The 13,989-nt window shown below is 46.0% G+C and overlaps 1 protein-coding gene across 2 annotated transcripts in view; it reads left to right on the forward strand.

Annotated features, from left to right (window-relative positions):
- Positions 1-1,050: 1,050 nt before the first annotated feature.
- Positions 1,051-13,989, forward strand: part of MIA3 (MIA SH3 domain ER export factor 3) — a 348,169-nt gene continuing 335,230 nt past the window's right edge. For both annotated transcript variants that reach the window (XM_085612967.1, XM_085612968.1), the window contains exon 1: positions 1,051-1,202. In XM_085612967.1, coding sequence (XP_085469093.1) covers positions 1,070-1,202 — 133 coding nt within the window. In that variant the 5' untranslated portion in view covers positions 1,051-1,069. The remainder of the gene's footprint in view (positions 1,203-13,989) is intronic.

Here is a 13,989-nt window from a genome sequence, read left to right on the forward strand (position 1 = left end):
TCCCGGTCCTAGCCGCTGGTGTGACTTTGGTATGATCATTTAAGACGAGTTTGCGCGCCAGGATTAGTGTGCGCTTTATTAGATCAAGCTATTTTAGCTGCATAGGATAGTTCCAAAATGCATCTCTCGTTCCCTGTATTTGCACGCAGTTTGGTGGAATATATATTGTTTAGCTATTTGTTGCAATTTCAGACGTTTTTAGAAAGATTCGGGTTAATTATGTCGGTTTCATGACGACACTGGTTATCATATCTGAAGAAGTGAGGGAGTGCAAAGTTTAAATTCCATGGTGCAGGAAACCAGGGTTCGAGCCTCGAGGTCGCGTCCACATCCTGTGATTCTGGGCAAATTAATCACTTAACCTTCCCGTGCCTGAATGTGTAATGTAAATACGGTGCTCATGTAAAGCGCTCCAATACCTTCGGGTCGATTCACGCTATATAAATATGCAGCAACAAAAAAAAAAATAATAATAAAATTTAGTCATCGGCAAAACTTTTATCACCATTTAGGTCCAGTCCAGGCTCCAAATTCAAATACTCATATTAGAGTAAAAGACAACATCATGTGTTGACAGTTAGCGCTTCAGTAGTAAGCGCTTTATTACTACTACAATAAAAATGTAAATTGTCGTGGATGCAATAAACAGTACATGGCGGAATACTGAATTTCAGGGAATGGGGCCGAACGCACGAGCACGCACGAAACATGTTAGGTACTTTTCATAACAGAGAGGGGAAGGGAGGAAGCGTGTAGCCCCAGCACAAGAGTACACCAAGAGTGGCCCAAAGGGAGGTGTTGCGCTGACAAGAGACGCTAGCGTCATTGGCTGCGGGAGGATGTGCCCCTACCCATCTCCTTTCATGGCTCTGGAATGCGGTGATGATGTAGCAGCAGCCCCGGCCCCTTCCCCTCCTCCTCCCGCTGTTCCCTTCCTTCTTCCACATCCTCCTTGTACAGATCCGTGCTCTGCTGTCTCCTGCTGACGTGTCTGGCCCTCGGCGCGCATGCGCGTCTCCCGACTCCCCTCCATCCACACATACACGCTCCAGCCGGCGCTGCTGGCAACATGGCTGCAGCCGGGCGACTCATCTGGCTCCTGGCCGCCCTGCTCTGCTGCTGCCCCATCCTGGGCAAGAAGAAGGACTCTGTGGACCGGAGGTTCTCGGACCTGAAGCGCTGCGTGGACGTGGAGTGCAGCAGTAAGTGCCTTTCCCCTGAGAGATGAGTGAGTGAGAGAGGGGAGCAGGAACCACAGAGCATCACACTCTGTTGGGCTTGGTCGGTGGGTTAGTGCCAATGCTCAAACTACCTACTTAAAACGGATTTTTATGAAAAATTAAAAGGATTGAGCTGTTTGGATTTCCTTCAGCTGTTTACTGCGTCGCTAACACACTGGTGCCCCAACTGCCAACTTTGTATTTAAGTGAAAGTGCTGCGAGAAAGGAAGTGTCGTGCAGAGAACACCCGTCTGTGCACTTTCCCGACCGGTGCTGCTCTTGCCCCAGCCTGGTCGGGTGGCATTCTTCCTCGTTATCAGATCCGGAGTTTGCACGAGTGTGGTGCACGACGGGACGTTACTGCCCTGCACTGCCTTTGTTTACCATGGACCCATCACAGGCGCAGCACGAGAAGGGCAGAAACCTGTTGTGAGCGTGGCATTTATAGAATATCCGGGTGCAGGGCAGCCTTCCTCAAAACAGTCCCCGGGGCTTATTTTTTATTCGAATTACCCCCCCCCCACCCGTAATATTTTGCTGAAAGTCAATAATCCAACAAATAGTTTAAAAATGATTCAAGTGATGGAATCGCACTTTGCCGGTGAAATGCGGCTTAGAGAGGAACGTCGAAGACACAATAATACGATGATGAACACATATAACCCGAGGCGGGGATACTCCACTCCCCCGGGACGCTCGTGGATTGTCTGTGTTTTTCAAGTGCTTATTGTTATCTTGCAGGGAGTCTCTTACTGTTACCTTAATATTGATCATTCTGTCTTGGACAGTGACAGCTACAGGGGGGGGGGGGGTGTTTGTGGTGTTTTATTTTACCTTTTGAGAGGAGGCTCGACCCGAAACCGTCTTAATTTGGCTTTCCAATAGTCGGAGCACGAGGAACCGTGCATGCGTTTGTTGACATGTCAGAAGCTTCCGCTCCATAGACCATCACCCTTAGGCTGCGTGTAATACCACATCATCCTGTAAAGAAAAACATAGCAACCTTTCTGATTACCATATTTTAACATTCTCCGATGCGGTTTCTTTTTAAGGCAAGCGCTGGTTGCATAATGTGTAGATTAGAGTGTAGGGTTCAGTGGTAGAATCCTACACATAGGTTAGGGTATGTGCATACTGATTACTACCGTTTGTATAGCACTTACTACCATTTGCATAGTACTTCTTTTTACCAGTGGTTTTATAGGTTAGTTCCCTCGTGCATGAGGGGCAGGTTAAAGGTGCATTCATATAGAGGTGCGAGCTTGGAGATTTATGTGCGCCGGGATTCGTATTACACTTTTACTGGTGCATCGAGCACATTGGTGAGCGAGTGCAGTAGTGTGTTGGGGATCCACATTCCAGAAGAGTGGTTGGGGGGGGGCTGTATTCAGTGGTGAGCGTTTGGTTCAATCAAGCGTGAAAGTGATGCTTCATATATAGGTTATTTGATGAATCCTCATACAGGGGTGAGTGGTAAAACCATACACAGAAGTGAGTGGGTCAACGTATGGTGGTGGAAGGTAAACTTATGTATGGGGCGTAGCGTTGAATTCATCACTAGGGTTGAGTGGTGGGCTCGAGGGCGTGTGTTAGTGTTTATTTGCAGAGGGAGGTGAGTGCAAGCGTATATTGTGTTTATGAGGTCACCCATCTTCAGATACTGAACCTAAGCACTGGAGGATGGTTCATGTTCAGGAGGCGGTGGTGAGTTTTTATAATGGGCCTTGTGGTGGATTCATGTGCAGGGGTGAGTGATGGGTACAGTGTGGCTGAATGTCCTGGTATGGCGACGCTGCTATTCTGCCCTGGTTTGATTCTTTTTTTCTGTCGTACTCTGCGTTGTCATCCAGCTTGCTTGGGAAACAGTGAGTCACTGGAGGTGTTCCTTTTTGTGTGTTGTGTTGTTTAAGGGCTGTCTTAACGTCTACGACCCTAATTATAGTCAATGGGGCTACGTCCCCCTCCTACCAGGCTATGTGGTAGCTGAATGTTGGCAGTACTTGATCATGGACCCAGAATCACTGACCTTTTTGTCTGTAGCCCTGGTAGAGAAAGGGTGTGTAAGTCACTCCCATGTAAAATCCATCCCGTCCCTCCTCAGCTGGGCCTTCCCCTTTGTTCTGTTGTTTGTAGCATGTTACTTGTTAGCTGCGTGCCACAGGGTAAATGATGTCCTCTCGAGGACGGTGAGTTCCTCCCAAGGTGGAGGTGTGTGTTCAGGTACTCGCTGTCATCTTTGCCATGCTCCTGTGTACGTGGCACTGTTGATGCGCACTGTCCATGAGGCCCTGCCCCAGAGCTTTGCGGGCACAGGTTGGGTGAATGTACATCTGCTCTTTACCAGCCGGTCTCTGCCTGCCATTGTCCTTCAGCTTCCACAGCCCCTTACTGTGTTCTGTTGGACGTCCCCAACCACCCTGCGATCTTGGCCGCAAGTTCCTCTTATAGAGGGAAACTCGTATACAGGGAGTATCTTGACCTCTTGGTGCCAGTCCCCCTCCTTATCGCCTGAAAGGCCTGGTAAGATGCCCTCTCGCAACTGTGAGACAGGGTTCAGATTTGGAAGAAAATGTGTGCTTTCTTTGGGCCTACCTTCCTGCCACTGCCTCCTAAAGTAAAGTTAATATTTGGCTTAACTAATGAGCAGTGTACACATTCCTGGCCGCCCAAGGAGAGAATAATACACCAGCCCAGAGAGATGTTTGCCAGGAACAAGACCCTGTTGGTTGAGGTATGTTTAGAGCTGTCATTTTATTTTTTCTTATCTGCATACCTTGCAGCCAGCAGTTTGTATATATATTTTAATTTTTTATTTTACAGAGTTTTATATAGCACGAACTTGACCCGAATCGGGTATCAGAGCGCTTTACATAGCACCAGTTGCGTTACATGAGGACACATTCATTTTTGTTAGGCACGGGGAGATTAAGTGATTTTCCCAGAATCACAGGATGTTCAGCGTCATTGCTGAGACTCGAACCCAGTTCCCCAGATTCGAGGTCGACCGCCCTAGCCGTTAGCCAACTCCTCTCCCAATATATAGACCCGTGTTACTGCATGAGGGTGCCTCACACAATTCCAAGGAACTGCAGTCGCAGCTAGTGGCACCAGCAATTATGTGTGGCTAGAAAAACACGGAAAGAAGGGATGGGTGCATGCAGAGAGGTCATGTCTGGATTCCTGTAAATGGGTGAAACATCGATTCCATCATAGAGGTTAACTCTTGAACTGGGAATGTGTGTTTGTGTTGTTGATTCGTGTATGTGAGTGGTGTGAGGGATTCATGTCATGGAGTGTTGTTCATGCACAGGGGTGATACGTGGATGACGCTCCAGGATGAGTTGTTGATTCATGCGTAGGGTTAATGCAAGAGGGGTGATGTATGTGGATTGATACACAAGAGGTGATGTGTGGTTTCACAGAAAGGTAAGGGATGGATTTATGTACTTGGGTGAATTGTTGAATCATGTGCAGGTGTGAGCGGTAGGGTTTATGCAGCGGGAATGATGTTTAGATTCATATACACGGGGTGATGTATTCGGTTAAGTGCTACTCTTTTCGTGGGGGCTGCAGCCCAAGCTGCTTCCTCTCACACTCAGGCCACCTGTTGACCCCTGAAGATAATGCTTAGCTGGCGGCGGTTTGTTAAATTTGGAGGTCTGTGGTCCCCTACCTTTTCTGTAGCAAGAGCTACTTGTGTGCAGTGACACTCATTGAGAGCCACTAATATTGTTAGTGTTGTAATAGTGACCACATCAGACAAGATTACACTAGTGGCCATCATATTCGGGATTACTACAAGCGATCAACCAGGTGCGTCGGGCAAGGTTGCCAGCAGTAATATAAAAAGTGCTTTGTCAATATGGAATGTCTCTTCATGGGTAATACAGAACAGTCATGGCTGCAGTGCCCCTGGTACCAAGGTAACAACACTTGTAAAAAGTCTCACCAGCGCGATATGACTTATTACTTAAATATCCAATTTAAATATATTTTGGAAATTCAGCCATATTTCTCCAAATAGCAGCGTATGAGTTCTGAAAATACGTATATTTTTTATTTCAAATCTACTCTCTCAATTTTGGTATACGTAAAATCAACTGAGCAAAAGCTTGTAATTTAGTAGGCTGAGCTGCACTTGCAGGTAGCTGGAAGGCTACCTGTAGCTGACGAGCTAGTCGTTGGAGAAGCCTGTTCTAGGAATGTCTCTTTCCGGAAGAATTAAGATGCAGAAACACAACACTGGTTTAGTCTTTCGTTCTAACATTGCATGGCCTCTACAAGGGGTAGAATTGTGTGGTCTGTTCATTCTGAGGTTGACGTATTGTGTGAGGAGGCTGTTGCAACATGCCGAGCCTACTGTGGGGCGGATACATACTTCCATTTCTGAAATATGCCTAAAGTATGATTACAACTGGAGCTCGCTTACTGCAGCTCACTCACTGCACGCACAGTGTAGGACACGACCAAGTTCTCTGTGACCTGATTTGCAAAAAAAGTTAATAGGAACAAAGCACCCACCTGCCAGTTGGCTAACCCGGGACAGAAAGAGACGAGTAATCCTGTACACCCTCCAGTAACCCCATGTTAGCCTAGCTCTTTTATTTTATTCGTGGGCTCATTCTAGAGGTGGGCTCGCTGCTGAAAGCTCGAGCCTCAAACCTGGCTCTGGCTCGGCTCGAGGTCCTGTTGGGACCTCAAGCCCATAACGAGCTGAGCTTTCATGTGTCTTCCGCCTGGCTCTTTCTTCCTCTACCAATTATGTGGCTTTACCGCCAGTGCATGCTGACGTTGGAACTGGGGAACCAGATTTGAGTCTCGGGCTTGGCTTAAAATCCTGTGATGTGGCCAAATCACTTTAGATTCCCATGCCTACATCCAATGAATGTGTGACCTTGTATAATGTAACTGGTGCTCATGTAAAGTGCTTCAAATAGGACCTCTGGATGAGTTCACCACTGTAAAAACTACAAAAAATGGACAAAGGAGTAAAAACAAAGTCTTAACATAAGGAAAGACAAATAGATACCCATTTCCTGACTAATTTGTACAAAGTGAAACCTAGATAAAGTGCAGCTTCATCGCTTAAATTGTGTGTTCTTAGGCAAATATTTTATTTCACCAAAACCTTTTTCTTCATTGATTGTGTATGAAAGCACATTCAAATGTGTGAGTTCAGAACACCACCTGTACAAAAACCTACTGTGCTTGGTTTAATAGGTTATAATGTTGCTCTATAATAATCTGGGCCACACACAGGGTTTACATGACGACTGTCTTTTCTCTTAGTGCACTAATGGTTTATGTGTAAAAACTATCACTTTTAATAAGTACTTCTCGGTGCAGTGCCATAATGTGACGTGTTATTGTTCTCAAAGCTTCAGATGTGAGGTAAATACACTTTTTTGAATTATGCAGTAACTTTATCATATTTTACGTGATGTTTAATTGCGTGAGATGCACATAGCAAACATTGTCAGGGCTCTCCCTGTAATTGTTTGCTCATCGTACCATTTGCTTATAGATAATTCACCGCCTTTCGTGCATCTCGAAACAATACAGGTTTCCAAAGAAAGTTCCGTCCCATACGGAACAGGCGGTGGCTGCGGGGTTTACGCAAGGCAGGAGAGGCGCAATACGTGAATCGGAAAGAACCGTCTATATTAATGTGTGTGGGCTCCAGTGTGAGGTGTATGCGCCTGCGGGTGCGCCGAATAGATGCAAAATACAGGCCACGTGCGCGCAAGCCCCCTGCACAGAACAATAAAACCAAACGACATCAAGGCAGGTCTGAGCCAAGAGGCTAGAGCCATAAATCGATAATGCTACTTCACTATCGGTGAGATTGGAGACCTCTACTAACACCATCACACTGCTGTGTCTGGTTGCAGGAAACGTCACGATGGCCTTTCTTTGAAAACCGTGAAGTATAAAGCTGTTGAACCTCGTCCGCGGTGCAGGGCCTCCCACCTTGTTTTGATTTCGGTGTTTACTGCTCATGCAAATGAGGCAGAGTTTGCCCGGGCCGGACACCTGTGTCCAATCCTCTTTTAATCCAGCCATTGGGCATACACCGCCTATATACAGCACAGAGGCATCTGGCATCCGTTACCAGCAATGCCTGAAGGCCGTGAGATGCTCCCTGTCTCCGGGATTGAATGCGCCACTCTAGGGTCTTCTTTTTACAAACCATTGTTTGATCTTCCAGTTAGTTCTGTGTTCGTAAACCAAGACTTCAACTTCCAGAATGCATTTCAAGACCCTGTGACGTAAAGTGATGTCTTGCAACATCTACCGATGCAACAGAACGTGGAGGACGGTAGGGATTGTGACGTCACACATAGGGCCGGCGTCCTCAGTGCGCTGCCTCCCGCAGGTCTTTCCAGACCCGAGGGAACTGGAGGAAGAGGCTGCCCCTCCCCCCTCCCCTGGTGAAGTGAAGTCTAGATTCGATTTCGTTGTCCATGACGCCCCTGGGGACCACTTAGCAGAAAATAACTCCATTTGTTTAATAACTCCTTTGTTTATTACCCAGATAAAGTTGTGTGTTCTTCTCCAACCTGTGTTCTCCTACCTGACAGCTAGGCGCTGAGTAGGGATATTTTAAGTATTTCTGGGGCCCTGGGCCAGTCGTATTTTAGGGCCCCTCTTTAGAACAGTTTTCAGTTTATAATCCCTTTTCAACTCTCTCAGGTCACTGACAGTGCACGTGCACGCTCATCCAAATTCTAAATGTGTTTACATCTAATATTCAGGGATAGTGACGTGTGTTTTCAATATTGTAACACAAAAGCAGCTCAGTAATATTGCTGCAAATAATCTCTGAGGCACCCTCCCATTACTCATATGTGAGGTGACATTTTTCTGCAAAATGTCGGTAATAGACTCTAACACATCACCCATATTACAAATAAATTAAAGGGATTTAGAACAATGGGTGTAAGAATTATTCAAGGTCACCAGAGCAAGACTCTGCAGAACAGAGCTGGCTGTATGGGGGGGGGGGGAGGGGGGGGGGGGATATTGGGCGGGGGAGGGGTGTTGGGGATGGGAGGGGTGTTGGGGATGGGCTGAAAGGCAGGGGACCTGGCCAGAGCCCACTTCACCTGGCCTTAAAACGTCTCTGGTGCCGAGACCCCCTTTTTTCTTTAGATCGGGGTTTGTCCAACTTATACAGTGGTTAGTGGGCACGGGCATGTTGTTTATCAGTTTATCAATGTAATCTCAATAATAAACTACCATACCATTTTCTTCCTCTTTCCATGTTTTCTTTCTACGTCTCATTAGTTTCCACAAGTTGTCCAGGTAATGTGGAACCTCATGTAAAGGGCTCTGATACCTGCGTGTCTAGCCAGCGCTATATAAAACTTCTCAAATTATTAAACGTGATTAAAGCCTCTTTTATACCTTTTAGAGGTCCCAGTGCACCTGTACGCTTGTAAGACACGTCATCCTTTTACTGCACTGCCCTTCCCTCGGCCTCGAGCTCTGAAACATATGTTGGCTGACATCCAATACCCACTTCTCTAAATAGATGTTGTCAAGCGTTTCCTGCCATTTGTTTTGGTTGGGATGTGAGTCGAAGAGTCAAACGTTTTAAAGATGTATTTTCGTATATCCACCCGGTGACACCTTTCAATGCATAGTTTCATATTTTCATTAAATTGTGTTAACACTATGTCTGCACTAGGTGAGTGAGGCTTTCTAAAGGTGTAGCCTTGTGGCATAGTGGATCGGTTACTGACCAGGAAACCAGGTCACTGTGTAGTGTGGGGCTTGTATTAGAATATGTGGAATGTTCAGTTTACAAAGTGCCCGTGCATGAAGTGTACGCTGGTAAGAAGGTTAAATGGCAACGAGGGTTGCAGATCCACCTTCGGAGCAGAGAGACGCTCCATGCCGTGGGTGACTCGCAATTGTCCACCATTCTCCTGACCTGGGAGTCCATGGCGGGCCACCAATTGTGTTGTTTCACTTTCATACATATAGTCCCTGATGCGCTACTTTTATGATGGACTCACATAAACCAGCCGGAGGAACAAACTTGTCACTTCTCGTTACTATGTTATCTTTCACCGATAACTCGTCTGCAATTTGAACAACACTTCTCAAGTCCCCAACCAAACCTCTCACTTCAGGCCACTTTTGCGTTGCATACTCTATTACCTTGGCTAGCGTAGCGTCTTTCTTGATTGCACCCCTCCATTCACTTTCCGATATCTCAGAAGCACACTTCTCAATCGCATCCACCACCGCCACGCACTCCACATCCTCCTCAACAAGGCCTCCTCCTCATCCTTCTCCATCAACATTCTGGATAAACAGTCCGCCCGGAAATTTTTTCCCCCCGAAATGTGCCTCATTTTGAAATTGTACTCTTGAAGCTTTGAGACTAGTCTTGTAATTCTAGACAATATACTACAAATAGTTCTGTTGGGTGGACAATTTCTTAGCATTCCATCATGAATATGTAGAAATATAGAAGGAACCACACAAAAATAAATTAATCAAAATTAGTATATTATACTTTTTTTATTTTTTTTGTATATGCACGGTTGTCACAGAAACAAGTTCATAATCGAAAAGACGAAAGCGTGACTTGTAAGTGAATACGTGATCTTAAAGTGACAAGGTGGTTAAGTGAATGCAATATATACAGTGCGGTTGTTTAAAAACAATGTGTATGAATCAATCGACATCCGTCCCTATATAAACAAATCTCCAACAGCCCTCCTCTGGGTCCTTTTTAGGTCTCGCCTGAACCAGCGCATGCGCTGGTCTGGCGAGACTTATTGAGAGGGCTCCAAAAAGTGCTACCAGGCCAACCTAGAGCCACAGTGCATGTGCGCAGGCGCGCGCACCACTTTTACCGTGATTACTTTCACTTTAGTGACCGCACGGCCTCTTTGATGTTTGATCGCGATCGCGATCACTTTAACTTTTACGGCCGCTTGGCATAGCCAATAGGTCTCGCATTTGGGACCTTATAAGTGTTTAGTTATGCAACTGTTGCATGGCTAAACACTTTTAAGGTCCCAAAAGCGAGACCTATTGGCTATGCCAATGCTTGTTCTTTTTCTGGTGTGGAGAACGTAGGGTATGGATTGTGAACCAGATTCCGTGAGCCGGAACTACATTTCATACATTGCTTTTAAACAGTCTCACTGTATATATTGCATTCACTTACCCACCTTGTCACTTTAAGATCACGTATTCACTTACAAGTCACGCTTTCGTCTTTTTAATTATGAGCGTGTTTCTGTGACAGCCGTGCATATAAAAAAAGAAATAAAGTATAAAATACAAATTTTGATGACTTTGTGTGTTCATTCTACATTTCTACGTATTAATGATGGAATACTAATAAATTGGCCGCCACGCAGAACCATTGGTATTATATTGTCTAGACGGCCAGGTTCTGTGGGACACCGCGCCATCCCATTACAATTCATGTAGCCTTGTAAGTCTGGGTGACATGTTGCTACCCTTTACCTTGCTAAAGATAAAATTTAAAGGCTTATGATAAGTGTAGATTCCAAATATACGCCCCCAAATATACATCTTAAATTTTTGAGCTGCCCAGACACAAGCCAGTGCCTCCCGCTCGATTGGACTGTACTGGCACTCGAACTGCTTCAGCGATCTAGAATCAAATGGTACTCTCTGCTCTCTACCCTCTGCCCGAGCACTGCCCCCAAACCTCTCATGCTTGCATCCACTGTTATAGCTGCAGGGCAGTCCTCACCACGAAAAGCATGGAGAGCTTGAGTAGAAATAATCAACTCCTTCACCCTCTCGAACACCCCATCCAGCTCTCATCCTTTACCGCCTACTGGCTTGGGCACTTGACTTAAAATAGATATATGGTTTTGAACAAATCATTGCTGTGCAGGCTCTTGCAACAAGGAATATGTTCTCTGTCAAGTGTCCCACCTCTCCTTGGTGCCAGCTTAACAACACGTCTAATATCCCAAAATAAAAAATTCCAGTATTTACGCATATGTCTGACATTGTGGAGGGCCTTCAGCCTTGCGGTGTTATGATGTCACCAGAAGACATTGAAGGCGATACAGGACACTGTTATCTGTTATGTATCCCATGTATAGAATCTAATTGAAAAACACGACACCTGGGAACTTGTGCAAGCCTTCAGTCCTATGTCCCTTTCATACAGGCGTCCAACGCTGATCATGCTTATCTAAGTCAGCAGTGTTGACTTATGCTTTGGATGCATGTAAATTCCATCCGGGGCACGGTCTAAATCTGCTTCTTTTATACATAAAGTGATACCTTCTTCAGCTATGTATTATATTTGTTAACTAGGTCTGACTTAAACATCCTATCGCCTCATTTTGTGAATAATATTCCATAAAACGTCATTAGATACATAGCCAGTAGTGCCTTCCAAAACTATGAATTGTGTTAGTGTACTGTACTAGATTTAGTATGGTGTTGGGTGTTTTAGCACTGCTAGGGGCATACTGTTGTATTTGTACTACAGGAGTGACTCCTGAGGCAGGAAGCCAAGCCAAGCTACTCATTTTGGCCTCTATACAAAGTGCGGTTCCTTTAATGTACATAGTGCTTCGGCTCGTGTTTGTGCAAGCTTGGCACTATGATCTTCATGCTTACAAATTAACCATGCCATAGAACAAATCGTGTTGGCAGAAGCTGTACGAGTTGGGCAGTAAAAAGCAGCACACTTCAGAACTCTGCAACGGTGATGCATTGTTTCACCCCCATACTAAACAAGCATTGGCAGTGCCAGTAGGTTTCAGCTCTAAAAAGCTGAACTGTTCGCTTTACTAATGCTGTTTTTTATTGCTTTCATATAAACGTATGTTTCATGACACATGCGCACATATAACTGCCAATTTTGCATTTGGTTTTCTAGGTAAGAAAATCCATTCCAAGATGGCCACTGGACCTTTCTAGTAATGCTTGGCAGCATTTTTTAAAGTAACCATTTAACATGGTGGATGGCCATGTTAGACCGGTGACTTAAAAAACCATGTGAGTGGCATGAAGCTCTTAGCTGCCGCCTGGCAGCCATTAAAAATAATAAAATTAAAAAAGCGTTGGAGTGAAGTCAAAATCGAGCATGAATGGTGAAGCACAAAAAAATTAATTAAAATAATAGCAGGCACAGTGCGTACCAGCTATTTAGCAGGTACTTGCTTAGGCTCCTCTAGGACTTACCTGTGCCTTGTCCTCCAACCAGGCAAAGCCCTTTCCGACGATGCTTCTGTGCGTGTGAGGCTCCAGCCTTGCTTCTTTCTCTCTCACGTTCTCTCTCAAACTCCTGTTTTGTCATTACACTGCTTTTGCCTGTTTTCCATTTCTTTTGCCTGTTTTCACTTTTTGCTTTTGACTTTTCCATTTTTTGCCCTATTGTCACTGCATTTTGCCTGTTCTACTTCATTGCTTTCTTGCCTTTTCGTCTCCGCTTCTGCTTCATTCTCACTGAACCGTGCCTTATTCCGTGTCCTGCCTATTTCTTCACTGCTACTTTCTGCCTTTTTGTCTCTGCGTTTGCCTTCTTCGCTTCTCTTCGCCTTGCTGTTAATGCGCCGTGCTTGTTTTCACTGGCATGTTTCTTGCTTTTTTCCCCTGCCCGCGCGCTCCTTACCTCGTTCCTGCCTTCCCGATCTCCCACTTCCCTCGTCCCCTCTCAGTCTCGCCCGCTACCCTTTGCTTTTCTTCTCCCAGGATCAACTTAATGGCGATGTCTACCTAGCCACGACCTTTATGCTCTCAGCGCCGGCTGCTACTCACTGTTCTGCTGCTGCACCACGCCTCACAACACTGAAGGAGCAATCTCCTGCCCCTACTTCAAGTTGTGAGGCCCTCTCCGACACCCAGCACTCACCCCTTTTGCATCAACAGTACGCCTCATCCCAACATCTCACCCTCGGACAGACCAACCAAACACACACAACACTCCGCACTCTCATGCATGCTCCCCAACACACGCTCATTCTCCAAACATGCCACGGAGATCTGGGATCTGCTACATGACCACGCCATAGTCCTGCTGTTCCTCATGAAAACCTGGCTGAACCAGGCATCCGCTCCCAACTCAGCCATCCCCACGGCTACAAGATTGCCAGACAGGACTGTCAGCACAAGCCTGAAGGCAGAGTCTCCATCACCTCCAAGGACACCAACATCCACGGACGCATAAACGAGCAACATGGAACTCATCATGTTGAAACAGATAACTTCATTCTGAGCGGAAACCTGGTTCACAGACCTTCAGGGCTATGCATTAACTATGCCAGCAACATCATGGACTTCATTTCGCCCCTCATCATCGATTCCAATGCCTTCATCCTCCTCCGGGATCTGACCTTCACCTGGAAGACTACGACGACCTAAACTCAGTAGGTCTTCTAGAAAACCTCACTTCAGCCTCACCAATACATAACTGAATACACACACTCCGCGATACCCCTTCTGGACCCAATCTTCACAAAACGTTGGCATCACATTTGACAAGCCATCATCAATCACCTGGACAGGCCACGCTGCTGTCAGATTCAGCAAGCTGCCGCAAACTATCAAAAGGATCAAGGGATAGATCAACACATGCACCGACACCCTAGCCCCCCTCAAGTGCTGAAAAACCACAAGATCCAGACTGTAGGCACACTGGTACACAGAGGAACTTGAGATGATGATGCACCACTGCAAACAACTGGAGTGTTGCTGGAGAACGGGCCAAGATACTGTGGAGAAAGACACCTTCAAAGGAGCCCTGAGACGCTAC

Source organism: Triturus cristatus, chromosome 6, assembly GCF_964204655.1.
Source record: "Triturus cristatus chromosome 6, aTriCri1.1, whole genome shotgun sequence".
Lineage (NCBI taxonomy): Eukaryota > Metazoa > Chordata > Amphibia > Caudata > Salamandridae > Triturus > Triturus cristatus.